General features: G+C 39.9%; 1 protein-coding gene across 29 annotated transcripts in view; it reads left to right on the top strand.

Annotated features, from left to right (window-relative positions):
• The window catches only part of LOC126297414 (liprin-alpha-1-like), a gene marked incomplete at its 5' end in the record, with an annotated part of 177,721 nt that overhangs the window by 9,561 nt on the left and 147,591 nt on the right, over positions 1-20,569 (top strand). For 16 of the 29 annotated variants that reach the window (XM_049988203.1, XM_049988202.1, XM_049988199.1 and 13 more), the window contains 1 exon segment: positions 15,960-16,085. In XM_049988203.1, the coding sequence (XP_049844160.1) occupies positions 15,960-16,085 (126 nt within the window). 29 annotated transcript variants of the gene reach the window in all.

The following is a 20,569-nucleotide window of genomic DNA, read 5'->3' as shown; positions in this document are numbered from 1 at the left end:
CGGGATTATAGAAGTGAGAAAGAAGTCATGAAGAAGAGAGAGCATATCCTGTCACGGGCATGTTTAGAATATGAGAGAGCATGAAATAGATGTTTATTCCACTCCAATCAGAGATATTACGAGACAGGTGTTGCCCATCATTTTATCATTAAAATTCTGTGAGCATAGGACAACATATTTTCTGCCACATACATATTCACAAAATGATCATGAAAGTGAAATTTGAGGAATTCATGCTCGCACAAAGGCTTAATGATACTTGTTCTTCCTGTATATCATTTGCAAGTGACATAGTATGTAAGGTACCCTCCATCACATACCATAATGTGCCTTGAAGGTAATAGATATTGATATAGCTGTTTAGTAGACACATGAATGTTTATGTGCAGATGGAAGAAAAATCATCTGTCTAGAGGTGTAAATTCGGTAAAGCCTATGAAATGTTCATTAGGATGGGTTTTATTGATTTTAGGACTGCTAAAGGTGATATCCATAACCTCTCAAAGTGAAAGACCTTTTGCAGCTTGTCAGCTGTTGAGTTTGTGACCTCCTCTCATGAAGTTGTTTTCACCAATTAATTTTTGCGAGTAGTTGGTGATGCAGTGGGTTTCAGTTAGACTAACTCATGTAGTGAAGTGCGTACTTATCTGTGGTATTTTCACTTGCTTATCCATGTTGCATACTATTGCTGGGAAAGTACTTCAACTACAGCAAATTGTTAACCACTGTAAAGTAAACTTTGCAATTATAGGACCAAAGGACATAAGGAGCTAACACCATTCTGTGTTTCGGACTCGTGTAGATAGCCTGAAATACCCCCACCCCCCCACCCCCCCCCCACCCCCCAACAAACACACACACACACACACACACACACACACACACACACACACACACACACACACGTGTCCCCGCGCGCGAATAAAAAGTTATTGACTCCTTGAAGATGGAAGGATACAATGCATGATGGCTGATTAAATGTGATATGTGACAAGTTTGCATAATGAAACACATGTGATATTTCCTCAAGCTGAGCATTGTTGTTGTGGATGATCACTTAGGACCCAGTTTTGTTATGCTGACATTTTCCAGTCGATGCAACTAGCACTTGCGTAACAATTCAGCATTTCGCTGTTCTCAACAGTTATTCAATTTCATTATTTTAATGCCAATCATGATAACCTTTCACTACTACTGGTTTGAAACAACCGATAAGTGTGGCAATTTCCAGTGTTAAGCATCACACTTCTGTGCCTTCACTATCTCACTCTTATCAGAAAACAGTAAATTATTTTGTGTCTCACCTTGCTGGAACACTCAATACCTGCAACGGCATATGACATGTGCTATATGCTACAATGTGGCTTATCGGTTCAGTGTATAATGTCACTAAGTTTATGGACTGATCATGTGGAGATACCTCGCTTGTCACTGAGGGCAGTTTTTAGAATATAAGTGATATAATTCTATGAGGTTTTGGGATTGCAGCTGGATCATGTTGACTTCTTGCCACAATATTTTGGCTATTTTGTTACTAGGAGAATGATGGGTCATTAGGACTTTTGGTCTACTGTAAGCTCACACATAAAGACCTTTATCTGCAAGTGTCGAGCTGCCATCACCCTTGCCAAACTACTGGCATCCTTAGTATGTTGGTGCATCAGGTTCATGTTGTGTGTGAATTTCTGAGGGAAGGCTCATGTTGTTTCTGATGGAGACAGCGTTACAAAGGAGCTAGAACATCTATGGTCAGCGTTCAAAGATAATGGTTACTCTCCACATCAGATTTGTAGAGTGATAAGAAGGAGAAACTGTTCAAGTCCAGGGCATTCTACCATACATCAGCAATGTTTCATCTAAAGTAGGCAGAATCTTAAGGAAATATCAATTTAAAGTAATCTTCCAGCCACCGGCAAAGATTTGTGCCCTTCTTTGTTAACTAGTGGATGATATGGGTCTGCAGAAGGCTGGAATTTACAAAATTCCTTGCCACTGTGGCAAAGCTTACCTAGATCAGACAATATGCATGGTACACGAAAGGTGCATTGAACATGAGGGCCTCATTCATCTTTCACAGCCCAGTAAGTCAGCTGTAGCTGAGCATTGTTTTACCACAGGACACTATGGATTTTTCTGCCACAAAAATCTTGGCCCTGTGGAGATCCTTTTGGGATTCAGTAATTAAAGAATATGTGGACATACATGGAGCACAAAATCTTATAATTTGTGAAAGGTTTCAGCTGGACAAGGCTTGGGACCTGGTGATCTGTTTAATTTCTTCTGAGAGAAAACATTTTATTCATCATCACACATCTGGCAGCACCTGACATTTGTGTTCAGCAACACAAGCATGCATTCCAACAGAGGGTATCATGTAGTTTCACCTTTACGCATGAGCCTGCACACCACAGATAGAATAGTATTTGCACAAGACACGGATTTCTATATACGACGCTCCTGTGACGGTCACTGATGCACATGCATTTCCACACAAGTTTTTACTATAAAGCTGACACCATGTACTAGCAGTCTCCAGTGGTGGACACTCACCTGAAAATGTTTGGACAGTTGCCAGCCAAAATACATGGTAAGAAGCCAACATGATCCGGCTGCAATCCTGAAACCTCATAGAATATTCAGTATGCTGGGAAGACTTCAATAATTGATATAATATTACAACTTTTGAAAAGAAAAATGTAGCATCAAATCTTTACCAATAATAAGAAAATTTGTGAAGTATGTCAAAGAGTCGATTCACTGAATAAATGGCATTGTACTGTTCTCCATAATCAAGGAAAAACTCAGTTTTTAGTCACCAAATGTAATGAAACTACGCCAATATCTAGAACTTTCGACACAGCATAAATAAAACAGGAAAACACAGTACTGAAAGGGACTTCATATTCAAATTAAGAAGAAATTTGAATGTTCAAAATAAATTGCTGTGTACAGAATAAAGGAAGTAATCTGAATCAGAAAAGTGATCACTGGAACAAAAATACAGAATGTACAGTAATGTGTGATCTGATAATGATGGTGTCTGTGTGCTCCATAGGATGTGCAGCAGCCTGCCCTGTTTCAGAGGATGATTCTCAGCCTTCAAGGTCCGGGCAGTTGAAGAGGGTGGGCTTATTGGTAGTTGGGAGCTCCAATGTCAAGCGCGTAATAGGGCCCCTTAGGGATATGGCGGCTAAGGAGGGGAAGAAATCCGGTGTGCACTCCATGTGCATTCTGAGTGGGGTCATTCCTGATGTGGAAAGGGTCCTTCTGGATGCCATGAAGAGCACAGGGTGCAGCCAGCTGCAGGTGGTGACACATGTCGGCACTAATGACGTGTGTCGCTTTGGATCTGAGGAAATTCTCTCTGGATTCCAGCGGCTATCTGATTTGGTGAAGGCTGCCAGTCTTGCTTACGAGATGAAGGCAGAGCTCACCATCTGCACCATTGTCTCAAGTTGATTCCGTATTTCTAGATTTCTGGAAAGCTTTTGACACCGTTCCTCACAAGCGACTTCTAATCAAGCTGCGGGCCTATGGTGTATCATCTCAGTTGTGCGACTGGATTCATGATTTCCTGACAGGAATGTCGCAGTTCATAGTAATAGACGGCAAATCATCGAGTAAAACTGAAGTGATATCAGGTGTTCCCCAGGGAAGCGTCCTGGGACCTCTGCTGTTCCTGATCTATATAAATGATCTGGGTGACAATCTGCGCAGTTCTCTTAGGTTGTCCGCAGATGATGCTGTAATTTACGATATAGTAAGGTCATCTGAAGACCAGTATCAGTTGCAAAGTGATTTAGAAAAGATTGCTGTATGGTGTGGAAGGTGGCAGTTGACGCTAAATAACAAAAAGTGTGAGGTGATCCACATGAGTTCCAAAAGAAATCTGTTGGAATTCGATTACTCGATAAATAGTACAATTCTCAAGGCTGTCAATTCAACCAAGTACCTAGGTGTTAAAATCACGAACAGCTTCAGTTGGAAAGACCACATAGATAATAGTGTGGAGAAGGTGAGCCAAAGGTTGCGTTTCATTGGCAGGACACTTAGAAGGTGCAACAAGTCCACTAAAGAGACAGCTTACACTACACTCGTTCATCCTCTGTTAGAATATTGCTGCACGGTTTGGGATCCTTACCAGGTGGGATTGATGGAGGATATCGAAAGGGTGCAAAAAAGGACAGCTCGTTTTGTATTATCACGTAATAGGGGTGAGAGTGTGGCAGATATGATATGCGAGTTGGGATGGAAGTCATTAAAGCAAAGATCTATTTATGAAATTTCAGTCACCAACTTTCTCTTCCGAATGCGAAAATATTTTGTTGAGCACAACCTACATAGGTATGAATGATATCTAAATAAAATAAGAGAAATCAGAGCTTGAACAGAAAGTTTTAGGTGTTAGTTTTTCCCGCGCACTGTTCGGCAGTGGAATGGTAGGGAGGTAGTATGATTGTGGTTCGATGAACCCTCTGCCAAGCACTTAAATGTGAATTTATGCTAGGGTCCTTACTGTTTAAACTTTTGCAGTTTCATCATCTTACATAAAGATGAAATAAATCTTCAGGAAAATGCTGGGATGGTTCCTTTGAAAGGGCATGGTCGATTTCCTTCCCCATCCTTCCATAATCTGATGGGACCGATGACCTGACTGTTTGGTCCCCTCCCCCATATTAACCGCCAGCCTAAGTCTGCTTCAGATGCCAATGTTAGTTTACACTCACAAATATCACATGCATTATGTGTGTGTAACTTGCATGTTTTACATACTTTATATCACTCGATATAACCTCATTGTCGTTCATCTTGTTGTATTGTGGGCGTATGGCGATATCTTTACTCTCTTCCAAAAAGTGAATTGTTTGTTCACAAAGTAAATTCATTTATCCTCCCTTGTCCATTTCTCAGATTAAGAGTAATGTGAAGCTCTCTATAGCACATCCCACAATTGAAGCAACTGCTACAATCAGCTCTTGCTAGTGCTATTTTTGTATTTCGTGGAAAACCTTTAAAAATATGACACACTCAGGATTCAAACATGTGACCTCTTTCTTTGCAGATGGTTGTGTTATCTGTTGCACCACTGAGCACCTACTAGAAGTAGTTTATCTGCTGAGTGTCTTCTACAGAGAAATTGGCACTAAGTTGTGCCAACAATAATTTTATTATGCTTTGGGTCATAGCTCATAACTGATAGCTGACAATCTAGTTATAATATATGGACCCATTTGCAAAAGTTCTACAATTCTTTAGTTCTGAGTGAGTTTAATGTGTTAGAGAATGTCTGTCATTGTACATATTGCCACTCTAAATGGGTGGAGCATAAATGCATCGACTTACACAAGGCTTCCACAAATTTCCTTTCTGTTGTTACTTAAAAGTTATAATTGTGTTTTTCATCACTAAATAGCTAAACTCTTTGCGGAAAAAGTATGTGAAAACATCGCAACTTTGGCTAATGCTACTATAACACACATATAGCTTCGTCTTACTCCTTGCCTATAACATCACCAGAGCATCAGCAAGTAACAGAGCGTTTTCAATCATGATCAGATCTTGATATTTAATGATTTTTAAGCTATAAATACATAAAAATAACAGATATTTTGTGGGAACATTGACCATAAATGCTATTTAAATTTTATAATCAGTGTTACTGAACGACATAACAGTCACTCTTGTCCCAGATAAAAATTTGAATATGGTGCAAGGAGTTATCTTCCACAGAGATGTTGCACTCCAGACAGATGATGTGTTAAGAGCTAATCAAGCATGGTGAGACATACAAATTGTCTGACAGGCACAAAGAAGGTCCAAAAGATAAGTGAATAGACACAGGTGCTTTCATCTCAGCTTTTGGAGAAAATGTCGTCCCAGACAAAGTTGAAGTTATGGTGTAGAGTTGTGATGTGAAATCTTTCACCCCACTACTCTTGAGATGTTTTTGATGCTTACATTTTAGATGCATCATCCTATTGCACGGCAGACTCAAAACACACAAACTGCAAAAGATCACTGCAAGAGGGTTGCCATTGTGAATAACTGCCATTCTATGCAAACTGTGTTGAACACCATTTTCCACAGTCCATGGTTTGCCTAGTTTTTAAAAAAATAAATGAAAGTAGAATAATATAAAATGATGGATCACTTTTCATATCCTAGGCAACAACAACAAAAAAAAAAAGTGAATGCATGCGTCCAGTTGACATGATGACCGGTTGTGCGAAATCTTTGGCTGTCACTCTTCCTTCCTCAACTTTTTCCAAAGCAAATCTGCCACCTGCTATAAACTAAGAACATGCAACCTGACTGAAAAGTTATGTGCAATAGAGATTTACTTTCTTCTGGATTTTCAAACTCTCAGAGCCATAAGGATCACCCCAGTGGATACAGCAGGAAACACTTAGTGTACCTCTGACAGCACAAAAGAGGAAAACTTATTTCACACCTTTGTCCTCCAAAAATATTACTGATGCACAGTCAGATACTAGTCAATTGTTAAAAGAGACTAACACATTGAGAAAAAGAAGTGTCTGATAGTCTTCTCACCAAGACCTACAGCCTGAAAAATTATGTGCAGAAAAATAGCAAAAAGAGAAAAAAAGGAAAAAGACAGGACAAGAAAAAGGCAAAGAACTAATTTGTCAGTACTGATAGAATCAGAACTCTTCTTGACAGCAGAAGACTCAGTGGAAACTACATCAACTGCACAGGAGGCATTGGAAAAAGTCTACAGATCAACATATATCACCTTCATCTTCACTGACCATGCGACACCTTTTCTGTGACTTTACACTGGAATTGCAAGTGCTGTGATTGCTGCTTGGAAGAAATTTTACAATCACAAACTATCCTACAATATGTATAACAATACAGGAAACAGGATTTTTGGAAGACCTTCTCCCTACTCCTGGAGGATGTAGCTCATGTGGCAGAAACATATAAACATGCAATGAGAGTTGGAAGTGTTTGCACACTAGTCAGATCAAACATATTCAGTGAACAAATACTTACAAACACTATGCATGGAGCAATAGCTGTTAGAGTACAGTTGGGCATTATGATGTTAATCTGTAGTATATACTTTCCATCTGACTGAGATATTACCTACAGAGAAATGGAGAACCTAATTAAACTGTTACCCCACCTTGCATTTTATTGGGAGATCTTAGTGCCTATAATTATGTATGGGGCAGCAAGATGATAACTTGTAGAGGGAAACTATGAGAGAGATTATTCTTAGATCTTTATCTCTGCCTAATAAATTTGGGAGCCCCAAAACAATTCAGCACCACCTATGGCTCCTTTTCTGCAGTAAGTTTGACAATCTACAGTCCTAACCTTGCGCATATGATCCAATGGAGCATTCATAATGACCTTTATGATAGTGGCTATTACCTGACTGTTGTATTGGTCCCAAATTTACACCACACTGATTGTTTACTATGTTGGTTACTTCAAAGAGCCAATTGGAATGCTTTCACCATTAAAGCATAGATCACATTTAATACAAAGAAAAGGATTGACTAAGTAGTACTAGTCAACAGAAACAATCATCCAAGTTGTGAACTCTTCAATGCAGTTCTCTTAATGTTCTCCTGAATGGAAACTGCCAATGGATCACAGAGACCCGGGTTTGATTCCTGGCCTGGTTGGGGATTTTCTCTGCCCGGGCACAGGGTTTTTGTGTTGTAATCATCACTTAAATGGAACAAATGAAGATGAAACATTTGAAATGATATATTTCTTCAGTGACAGTGCATACCCCAGTTTCGCAAGTGCGGTACTCATACAAATTACAGTGGATTAGTAGATTTGAAGAAACGAATTGAGGAAATCCTTGATGAATGGGAAATTAACACCATTTCACCTTACACTATTAAACTTTCAGCAATATATAATGTTGAAATCTCAGCATCTAAGAATTACTGTCATAATTTCACTCAGTGTCATTTTTAACAGAACATAATACCACATCTTTAACGTCAACAGACCTGGTATCCTACGTGCACCCTTTACAGCCTAGGAACTAAATAATGCTTTAAAACAATGTAGGGATACATCCCCAGGACCAAACAATATCCATAATTAAATGCTTCAATATATTGATGAAAATAGTAAAAACTCTATTCTAAAAATATTTAACAGTATTTGGCAAGATTGTGAATTTTTATCACGATGGAGAGGTAATATAACAATACCTATGCTGAAGCCATGAAAAGACCCAGAAATAGAAACCCCTTACAGACAGATCAACGTAACAAGTAAATTGGGTAAACTGCTAGAAAGGATGGTTAATGTACAACTTTGTTGGTGTTTGGAATCAAGAAACCTCCATTCCGGAGTCCAATACAGGCTCTGAAGGACTTGAACTGCTGCTGATAATCTCATACAATCATAAATTAGGAGTTTGTGATTAGAGAGGCCTTTGTGCACCACAGATATCTTTTAAATTGCTTGAACTGTTTAGAGTCAGGATGGGCATAACTCTTAGTTAAATATGTGTGGGGAAAATGGAATACCAGAATACCACAGATATCAGTTTTAAGTGTCACACATTTCGGAATTGTAGTATATGGCTTAGTAGACATGATGGGAGATACAGGCACACCAGCACTGTATGATGATGATTTTTGTTTATATTGTAGTTTTGTATTGTTATGCATAGCATAATGCCACCTACAGATGTATAGAAGGCACAAAAATAGATGCTGAACCATGGATACCAAACCATGTGTCACACTCTTTCTGTGGAATAAATTCTGTCCGTCCTCATCCAGAACTATAACTCGAAACCCAATTACTGGAAGTAGTGGACCAGGACCCTTTTCTAGGACTTCTTTTTGATAATAAACTTACATGTTCAAGACTTTTTGCATCAAAAAACTCGATAATTTCCTTTTCCTTGATAACAAATACTGGGGTGTGAATCAATTTTATTAAAATTTTATAAAGTCTCCATTTTATCCTGTTTGGGCTATGGAAGTTTTGTTTATGGGTTAGCAGTACCAGAAATATTATACTCTAAATGCCACAATGGAGTCCGTTTGGCAACTGGAGCTTTCTGACTGGACCTAGTCAATGGCCTTCTGGTAGAAGTGAGAATACTACCACTGAATTTAACTATGCATCATGGTTAATCATCAGCCAAACAACCTCTGTCATTCCACTTTATATCACAATCCAATGACCCAGTTACTCATGACTCACATTAGAACAGCACAACTAGCAGCACTACAACTGGAAGACCTCTGGCAACAACAATGTCATCAGGATATGAGCGTGCTATGCTTCCAGTCACAAATACCTCTGTGGTATGTTCCCCAACCAATATTAAGGATGGACCTACGGTGTGACACCAAAGACGATATGCACTACTGGCCATTAAAATTGCTACACCACGTAGATGATGTGCTACATACGTGAAATTTAAGCGACAGAAAGGAGATGCTGTTATATGCATATGATTAGCTTTTCAGAGCATTCACGCAAGGTTGGCGCCGGTGGTGACACCTACAACATGCTGACATGAGGAAAGTTTCCAACCGATTTCTCATACACAAACAGCAGTTGACCGGCATTGTATAGTGCAACGTTGTTGTGATGCCTCTTGTAAGGAGGAGAAATGTGTACCATCACATTTCCAATTTTGATGAAGGTCAGATTGTAGCCTATCGCGATTGCAGTTTATTGTACCACGACACAGCTGCTCGTGTTGGTCGAGATCCAATAACTGTTAGCAGAATATGGAACCGGTGGGTTCAGGAGGATAATACGGAACGCCGTGCTGGATCCCAACAGCCTCGTATCACTAGCAGTCGAGATGACAGGCATCTTATCCGCATGCCTGTAACGGATCATGTAGCCACGTCTCGATTCCTGAGTCAACAGATGGGGCCGTTTGCAAGACAACAACCATCTGCACGAACAGTTCAACGACGTATGCAGCAGCATGGACTATCAGCTCAGAGTCCATGGCTGTGGTTACCCTTGACGCTGCATCACAGAGAGGAGCGGCTGGGGTGGTGTACTCAACAACGAACCTGGGTGCACGAATGGCAAAATGTAATTTTTTTTGGATGAATCCAAGTTCTGTTTACAGCATCATGATGGTTGCATCCATGTTTGGTGACATTTCAGTGGACGCACATTGGAAGCGTGTATTCGTCATCGCCATACTGATGTATCACCTGGTGTGATGGTATGGAGTGCCATTGGTTACACGTCTCGGTCACCTCTTGTTTGCATTGCACTTTGAACAGTGGACATTACATTTCAGATGTGTTACGACCCGTGGCTCTACCCTTCATTCGATTCCTACGAAACCCTACATTTCAGCAGGATAATGCACGACCAAATGTTGCAGGTCCTGTACGGGCCTTTCTGGATACAGAAAATGTTCGACTGCTGCCCTGGCCAGCACTTTCTCCAGATCTCTCACCAACTGAAAACGTCTGGTCAATGGTGGCTGAGCAACTGGCTCATCACAATACGCCAGTCACTACGCTTGATGAACTGTGGTATCGTGTTGAAGCTGTACACGCCATCCAAGCTCTGTTTGACTCAATAGCCAGGCGTGTCAAGGCCATTATTATGGACAGACGTGGTTGTTCTGGGTACTGATTTCTCAGGATCTATGCACCAAAACTGCGTGAAAATGTAATCACATGTCCATTCTAGTATAATATATTTGTGCAAATAATACCCGTTTATCATCTACATTTCTTCTTGGTGTAGCAATTTTAATGGCCAGTAGTGTAGCTCCCAATTTCTATCACTGTGCATTTTATTCAGTCATTGAAGAGTATCCACATTTGAATCTCCTGTACACTGATGATGCCAAAAATAATGAAAAAGTCAACTATGTGTACATACACAGCTGGAATTGACAACAATGTTCTCTAGCAAAATAATGCAACTTTTTCACTGCAGAGTTGATAGTCATCCACAGTAAGTAAAGCAGTGATCAGGGTGAAGATTATTTTGAACACCACAGTGCTTTTCTAGGCATGGTGCTGTTGGAGGCAGTATACCATTGCCTTCCTCTGATCTTTGAACTGATTTAACCAGTCAGTTGTAGGGTGACCTACAGTTTAACATGAATTCAAAACTGTGGTGTAGCTCAGCATTTTTGACATCAACAAACAGTGCCACAGGTGAAAGAAGTGATAAATAACAGATAAAAATCCTGTCATTGACATAGAGCACTGCAATACATAATGACTTTCCCTCAACATAATTCCATTATATGCAGCACTTTTTGAGTGCTTTGCAAACAGTCAACAAGTGCAATCCAAAAGTGCTAAATTTAGGACACATATTCAATGCCATAACCCGAAACAGTGGGAAGACAAATGGAAATATTGTGCGCAATCCAAGGAACTACAGACTATCAAAACCACCAACAAGGTGTGGAATACTTTGCAATGAAGCTCAAGAAGGAGTGTATTTTCTGATGCAGTCTCAGAATTGTATATAGCAAAATAACTCTTGAACTTCTATACCATAACAAGAAGAAACCTTGAATGGTGCACTACATCCTCAAACATTGTACAATTACCCAAGCCGCGCATCATCAGATGGACCTAGGACACCACCTGTCACAGATTCGAGCATATGATGAAATGACTGTACACCATCTTTCATACTTCCTATGCATGATGATCTTACTTTTATATTTCAGCAGATCAATTGTAGTAGGCTAGTTTCCCATTCACGTACCTAGTACAAAACATGCAATGGTTTTATTTCTATTGAACAAAGGCGAGGAAAAAAAAAGGCCCATACCTGTATCTTCAGATGACAAGAGAGAATCCAAAGACCAGTAGCCAAGTAGTTGAATTCCTGTAGATTTACTGTCATCGTTATTGTCATTGTCATTGTTAGGAGTGATCCAGGGAAGCATGGTACAACCACTTTTATTCTCTATATACATAAATAATCTGATGGACAGATCGAGCAGCAATCTGCTGCTGTTTTTGCTGATGATACTATGGTGTATAGGAAGGTGTCACTGTTGAATGACTGTAGGTGGATACAAAATGACTTAGACAAAATTTCTAGTTGGTGTCATGAATGACAGCTTGCTATGATGTAGAAAAATGTAAGTTAATGCATATGAGTTGAGAAAACAACCCCATAATGTTTGGATACAGCATCAGTAGGGTGCAGCTTGATGTAGTCACTTTAGCGAAATATCTTGGTTTAACATTGCAAAACGATATGAAAGTGTGTGTGCATGTAAGGGTGGTAGTGGGGAAGGGGAATGGCTGACTTCAGTTTACTGGGAGAATTTTAGGAAGGTGTGCTTCATCTGTAAAGGAGAACAGATATAGGGTATTAATGTGACCCATTCTTTAGTACTGTTAGTGTGTTTGAGATCCCTAGCATGTCAGATTGAAGGAAGACATTGAAGTAATTCAGAGGTGAGCTGCTGGATTTGTTACCAGTAGGTTCAGTCGACACATGACTATTACAGAGATGCTTCGTTAACTCAAGTGGCAATCACGGGAGGGAAGATTACATTCTTTTTGCAGAATGCTATTGAGAACTTTTAAAGAGCTGCTATTTGAAGTTGACTGCTGAATAATTCTACTGTAGCCAACACACATTTCCCATAAGGAACAGCTCAGTGACGGTTAGACCATCAGTGAGAGAACATCGTGTGTTCCTGCTGCTAATAAGGTGAGTGCACCATTTGGTTATACATATTTTTACGGGTTTCAAACAGGAGCGACTTCAGTAATGGATAGGCATTGTGATTGCTGTGTACAGATGCGAGTTGAGTTGGTGACCCTTTGCTCACAGCTCCAGGCAGTGCTGGCTTCAATCGCACAGCTTGATGTTGCTGCCAAGGGGTATCACCATTGGGGATCGGACGCGGGGATGTGAGGGATGCCGAGCATGACCCACATGTCCCCCGATCAGTCCACTACTCTGACTGCCCCGGATACTGCCTGCACTGAGGTTGATCCCTCACCTGTTGTCAAGTGAGAGATCATTCCAACATCTGGCAGGCAGCAAAAGACTTTCTGAGGTGCTGATCGTAGGGCTTCCCCAGTTCGTTTGACAAACAGGTTTCAGGCGTTATCTGTGGGTGATGAAGCCTCTGAGCCAGATACAGTCATCTACCCTGTTCCAGAGGAAGCTTCTCGGCCCACAAGGCAGTTGGTCACCAATAGCAGTGTTGTTGGATTGGGGTGTATCCAAATGACACCTGGAGACATTGTACAGGCAATAGCAGAGGATGTTGCCACTATCAGCCAGGATCCAGTGTTCTGTCATTACTGTGAGGCTGGTGAACTGCACTTACCATCCAGTGGCAGCTTCTCATGGTGCATCAGGGGTGTCAGCTCTTGCTACTTCCTATTCCCCAGCATACTATACTGTTGATTGTCCAACTATGGAACACCTCTTTACAAAATACTCATGGGCAATGAGGCTATTTGTGATCTGTGCAAAATGTGTTCTGGAGTCCCTTGGTGTGGGGCATGTATGGCTCAGATCTGGGGTTTCTACTGACTGCCACCCTGCTTACAGCTGAGGCCAAGAGTAATTTTAGATTTTGTGCTGTACAGGAGAGACTGCGCTCTGCTTCTGTTTTTAATGCAACATTTTTCAACAGCTACATAGTTGTGGTGCCCATTTAAAACATGGGCACCACAACTATGTAGCTGTCTTCACAGATGGGTTTAAACAGAGGAACTCTGTTGGTTGCTCTGTTGCTTTCCCAGATTGTGTCCTCAAGATTCAGTTGCCTCCAGAGTTCACTGTACTTGATGCTGAACTGTCCACAATCTTGAGGGCACTGGAGCAGATGAGGTGTGCCTTGTCTGTTAAATTCCATGTTTGTTCCAACTCCCTGAGTGCCCTTCAGTGTCTGCAAACTTTGTACCCAGATGATAAAACTGTTCAGGATATCAGAGATGGCCTCTTCTAGCTGCAATGTCTGGGAAACGAGGTGTCCTTCTGCTGGGTACCAGTGCACATGATATTGCAGGGAATGAAAAGAGGGATGTAGTTACCAAGGAGGCATGTCTTGATCCTTGATTAGTTCAGTATGACATCCCTCTGCAGGCTCTTGTCTGACTGTTGAGGTACAGATTCATACGCCGAAGGGAAGAAGAGCGTCTGGAAATGCTTGATAATAAGCTGTCTCTAGTAAAGCCCACTACACAGCTGTGATGTACCTCCTTTTGGCCATGAAGATGGGGTGAAGTCTTGCTTATTTGTCTTTGCAAAGGCCACAGTCCTCTGGTGCATGACTTCTTGTTCTGGTGAGTGGATCCTCCAGTGTGTGGTTCTTGTGGCATACAGGTAACTGTGTGTCACATTTTACTAGAATGTGTTTTATTTTCAGACCAGAGGGCAGCGGCAGAGTTATCCTCTGTTTTAAGTGACATTGAAATAAATTTTGTCAGAGTTTTAAGATTTTGTCTTGTGTCCAACCTGTTTCAAAAAATTTTAGGGAGATGTGTTAACAAGGTGACTGGCTCACCTATATTTTTTGTAAGTGGTCAGACAGTCACATTTCTGCTGTGATTTTATTATAGCTTTTCTGTATGTTTTAATCCCAGTAATAGTATCTTTCTCTATCCTCCATTTTATTAAAGCCTATGAGATAGAGTTATTGTGTGACTCAACATGATTGCGTGGAACTCATTGAGTGTTGTTGGAAGCCATTGAGTGTCATTTTATAGGTTTCCTTCTCACTGTTTAACAACAATTTTAGACATTTTATCCACATTCATTTCTTTTAATGTGTGTAAGGGTGCTTATAAGCTTGGTGTTGAGTGCCCGTAAGTTACATACTCTCTCTCTCTCTCTCTCTCTCTCTCTCTCTCTCTCTCTCTCTCTCTCTCTCTCTTCTTCACACCTCCACAAGCCACAGTGTATGTTGCAAAAAGTTCTACATGTACCAGTGTAGTGTCCTCCATTTCACACTCAATTCATGATTGATGCATGGGAACAACTACTGTCAATAGGTATCTGTATGAGCTAGAATCTCTGATTTTACCACCACAATTAGTTCATGGCAAGTAGGTGATGGGGATTAATTAATATGTTACTTGACTCTTGTTTGACCTTGCATTCCCAGACTTTTGACTGTAAACCTGTCAATGAGATGGAACTTCTGAGTATATTGATTAAATGCAGCATAGAGATAGTTTGGAAAAATCATATGTGTGCCATCAGCTGTTCAATTTTATGTTTATTCTCTGCTGGTTTTTATTGTTACAATAATCTTAAAGGACAAAAATGTTTTCATCCATGGGTCAACCATATATTTCCATCATATGTGAGCAACACAAATGTAAAACCTGTATAATTGTCATAATAGTCTGTCTTAACACAGTCCATATTAACACACTGTGCCATGGCACAATTACAGTAATGCACATTTGGTGATAACTCCACACTTAGTAAGTGACCAGTCATTATTAAGTGTGGAGTTATCACCAAACATGTGCTACTGTAACTGTGAAAAGGCACAGTGTATTTATATGGACTGTGTTACGAAAGCCTATTATGAAAATTATATATGTTTTACATTTGTATGGCTCATACTTCGTGGGAATATATGGATGATCCATTGATTTACAATATTTTCTCCTTGAAGGTGATTGTAACCATCAAAACCAGTAGAGAATAAACATAAAATTTGCAGCTGATGGCAAAAATATGCTTTTCTCAAATTATTTAACCACTGAAGACAATCACCTATGAAAAGGAGATAGTTGTGGTTCACTGGTTTTGTATGGCAGTACCACTAATCCATTGATGCAACAAACCCAAAATGTTGTTAAAATATAAAGTGTCTGAAGTAGCTTACTTCATCAAAAAATGTTCCACACACACACACACACACACACACACACACACACACACACACACACACGTGTACGAAATAGTCTCAACTTATTTTGAAAAAATAAATTAATTCTCTGTGTTAACAGTTGCAAGAGGAGAAGATAAATGCCATCCAGGAGAAACTGGAGCTCTCTGAACAGAAACTTGCACAATTTGCAAAGCTACCAGAGATGGAGGAAGAACTGAAACAAAGAATGGAGGCGCTGACCCAGGTGAGGGTGCAGGTACGCTCCCCACCACAGACCACTCTGCAGCCTGCTGTCCATATAGTGCCCTTGTGTACTGTTTTGTTGTTTCTAAAAAAAGAAAAAAGTTAAAATATAATTATTGTTGTTGCTAGACACTTCATTCAGTTTCATTTTGATCACCATTAGTGCACTTAGTTGTATTTTGAAATTTTCATTGTTATGTTTTGTAATTTCGTAAATAATGAATTCCACATTTTAACATTAGAAAATGGCTCTAAGGAAGTGTCACAATTTACTTCCTAAACATACATAGTAAGTTCAGATTTTAGACCAAATTTTGGTCACATTTTTGAAAGTCGTAATTCTGTTTATAGGGAAAATAATTCCCAAAAATTGTTTTGAGGTTCGCAGAGGAAGTAATTAAATAATCTGACACACAAACAATAAGTGTGACTTTTTTGTATTTATACAGTAATGTTCTGAAATTTAAAAAAGTGTGGGTAAACTCTCTAGAAACTGCTGAATATATGTCACTAAACACACCAGAAACAAAGCAATTCTCATGAGTGGCAAACTCTCTCAGGTGATTACTTGAAAGCAACCTACTACCGAATCATTATGTTTGCTTGTATAAAAGAGCTTGACAAATTGAACTGTCAGGTGGGTGATGTTTCAGTCAGAGCAGGCATAGTGTAATCTTCAAATTCTGGATAGCAGTTTCAGATTGAGCTACTTTAAAATTCCTAAAACTGCTCTCTACCTGAATTTTGATTGTGCAGACCTGTCTGTTATTCTAATTTTTGCACAAGGAACTGATTTGGAATATAAAATGTTTCATGGTACATATGATTGGTATCAATACACAACTTAACTTTTTAGCCTTGCTGTTGTGTGTCAAAATCACAGATTTGCAGTATTTACAGCACCTCGTAATAGTGTAACTTAAAATCCTTAATTGTCATTGAAATCTGGCCTAAAACATCAGTTAGTAATTGCTGATACAAATACATAATAATAATTTTTGTTCTCATTATTTATGTGGAAGAAGCACATACTGATGTACTAACTGCGCAATAAAATGAAACACAGTGTCTCTCTGAAAGGGTAACTTTTATTTGCTTGTGTCTTAGAAAAAAGTTTAGGTATTTTACCAGCACCATGCACTTTATCTAGATGTATGATATTTTGAGTCACTTCACATCTAATTTGTCTTTACTTCTTTGTTCTTCAGTCCAAAACTTGCTGTAGTGTGTAATTATGAATGTCTGTGTTATTCTGTATAATTCTTGCATGTTTCCAATATACATCTTATTTACCCAGTTGCTTAAGTCACATTTTCACCAAGTTCTTAATTGTAGAGTGAAAGTAATTAACATCTGTTTGTGTACATTCTGTTAGTGCTAAGCAGTGTTATTGTCACTATAACACAACCATTAAATTTTGGAGCATGAATACGTGTCCCTTGGAAGCCAGTATTTCAGAAACTGTATGACGGGCCAGAAGAAGTAGTCCTTTATGAGACTATTACAAAAATAATTTAGGTAATGCATATGTTACATTGATACGATTTATGATAAATTTTACTATGTGGATCACATCATTTGTACATACTTAACATGCTGGACATTTATGAGCATGAATTGACTGTCTACTTCTGCTCAGTAATTGCAATATTAATTAGAAGCAATTGCCGAGGAGGGGGGGGGGGGGGACTTTGGTTTACACATAAACACTCATGCTCTTTATTAAATATTTTCCTTGTATGAAAGAATTTTTATGACTGTGTACTTCACTTATTTCTGAAGTGAAGCTAATATTCACTGAAGAGTATATTAGAGAATTACTCCTTTTAGTATTGTATTTGTCACTGTCACTATTAATCTCACTTTAGCATGGCTTATTGACAAAACATTTGTCATAGTGTTCATCAGTGTTTTATGAACCGTGTGGTGTAAACATGTTTTCAAGTCTCTGATATGACTTATCTTTGATTTTGATTTCTGTGAACTATAGCATTCTTTTCTTATACAGTAATAGAATTTACTGTTAGTTCCAATTTACTATATTTCTGCCATTTTAGAAGATAATCCTTTGTTGTAAGATATATTTTTGGAATGATTGAGCTAGATTAACATACACTGAAGTGCCAAAGACATTGGTATAGGCGTGCATATTCAAATACAGAGATATGTAGACATGCAGAAGATGGCACTGTGGTCAGAAACTCCTATGTAGGACAACAAGTGCGTGACACAGTTGTTATATTGGTTACTGCTGCTACAATGGCCCCCTATAGCTGAGTGGTCAGACTGTCACTCCTAAGGGCCCGGGTTCTATTCCCGGCTGGGTCAGAGATTTTCTCCGCTCAGGGACTGGGTGTTGTGTTGTCCTAATCATCATCATTCCATCCCCGATGACGCGCAAGTCGCCGAAGTGGCGTCAAATCGAAAGACTTGCACCAGGCGAGTGGTCTACCTGACAGGAGGCCCTCATCACACGACATTTCATTTTATTTTCATCAAGATTTAAGTGACTTTGAACGTGGTGCTGTAGTTGGTGCACAAACAATGGGAGACATCATCTCCGAGGTTGTGATGAAGTGGGGATTTTCCCATACAACAAGTGTACCGTGAATATAAGGAATCCAATAAAACATCAGATCTCTCATATCGCTGTGGCTGGAAAAAGATCCTGCAAGAATGGGACCAACAATGACTAAAGAGAATCGTTCAAGTTGACAGGAGTGCAACCCTTCTGCAAATTGGTGCAAATTTCAATGCTGCGCCATCAGCAAGCATTAGTGTGCAAACCAATCAACTAAATATCATCGATATGGGCTTTCAGAGCCAAAGGCCCACTTATGTATCATTAATGACTGCATGACACTAAGCTTTACCCCTCACCTGGGCCTGTCAACATGAACATTGGACTGTTCTGGAAACATGTTGCCTGGTCAGACAAATCTCATTTCAAATTGTATTGAGCGGATGGATGTGTACAAGTATGGAGACATCATCATGAATCCATGGACCCTGCATGTCAGCAGAAGAATGTTCAAGCTGGTGGATGGTCTGTAATGGTGTGGGGTTGTGCTGTTGGAGTGATGTGGGACACCTGATATGTCTAGATAAGACTCTGGCAGGTGACACGTACTTAAGCATTCTGTCTGCTCACGTGCATCCATTCATGTCCATTGTGCATTCTGATGGACTTGGGCAATTGCAGCAGGACAATGTGACACCCCACACATTCAGAATTGCTACAGAGTGGCTCCAGGAACACACTGAATTTAAACACTTCTACTGGTCACCAAACTCCCCAGACATGAACGTTATTGAGCATATCTGGGATGGTTTGGAATGTGTTGTTCAGAAGAGATTGCCACCTCCCTTATACTCTTACGGATTTATGGACAACCCTGTAGGATTCATAGTGTCACTTCCCTTCAGCACTACTTCAGACATTAGTCGACCAAGCGAGGTGGCGCAGTGGTTAGCACACTGGACTCGCATTCGGGAGGACGACGGTTCAATCCCGTCTCTGGCCATCCTGATTTAGGTTTTCCGTGATTTCCCTAAATCGTTTCAGGCAAATGCCGGGATGGTTCCTTTAAAAGGGCACGGCCAATTTCCTTCCCAATCCTTCCCTAACCCGAGCTTGTGCTCCGTCTCTAATGACCTCGTTGTCGACGGGACGTTAAACACTAACCACCACCACCATCAGACATTAGTCGAGTCCATGCCATGTCATGTTGCAGCACTTCTACGTGCTCGCGGGGGTTCTACACAATATAAGGCAGGTGTACCATTTTCTTTGGCTCTTCAGTGTATTTTGTATATCCTTTCTCATAGTTGCTTCTCCAAATAACTGTGCTGAAACTCCACAAACAAAGAGGACACACTGAAATTTCTCTTATCAATTTTGTGATTCTGCTGATATGAGTTAACTTATAACGTTACTATAGTTCAAAATCTGATGCCCTTACACACATAACAGTCCAGTCAACAAAAGAAAATTGGGAGAAAAAATTGTGTAGTAGTACACAGTTAAACTGCATTAAATTTCCTATAAAAATGGACCCATTCATTTTTTTCTCGAGGACTAACTGTATCTGTGTAGCGGGGGATGAAAAAGATTGCAGATTATAAAAAACATTGTGTTAATGGTATAAAATTATCAGAATGTATGTACCACATCTAAGTGCATTAGAGCTGTATTAAGGAATAAAGTTTGTTCCATGGATGTAACAGGATGGAGGGGCGGGGATGTATGAGAGGGTGGTAGGTCCAGTATTGTTTTCATAGGCCTGCAAACTGAAGATTGAGCAGGTAATTCCCCACTCTATCTACCCCATTATGTCACAAGAAACAATTGCAAGGTGTTTCACAAATATATACTGACCATCTGCAATGTGCCTTATAAATCACTTGTGACACAGTGCATAGGCCTGCTCATGGCATGTTTATTTCTGCAAAATGCATGTATGGAATGTAGATATAAGTTATTAA

The sequence above is a fragment of the Schistocerca gregaria genome, chromosome X, assembly GCF_023897955.1.
Source record: "Schistocerca gregaria isolate iqSchGreg1 chromosome X, iqSchGreg1.2, whole genome shotgun sequence".
Lineage (NCBI taxonomy): Eukaryota > Metazoa > Arthropoda > Insecta > Orthoptera > Acrididae > Schistocerca > Schistocerca gregaria.
This window is presented reverse-complemented; position numbering and strand designations above follow the sequence as displayed.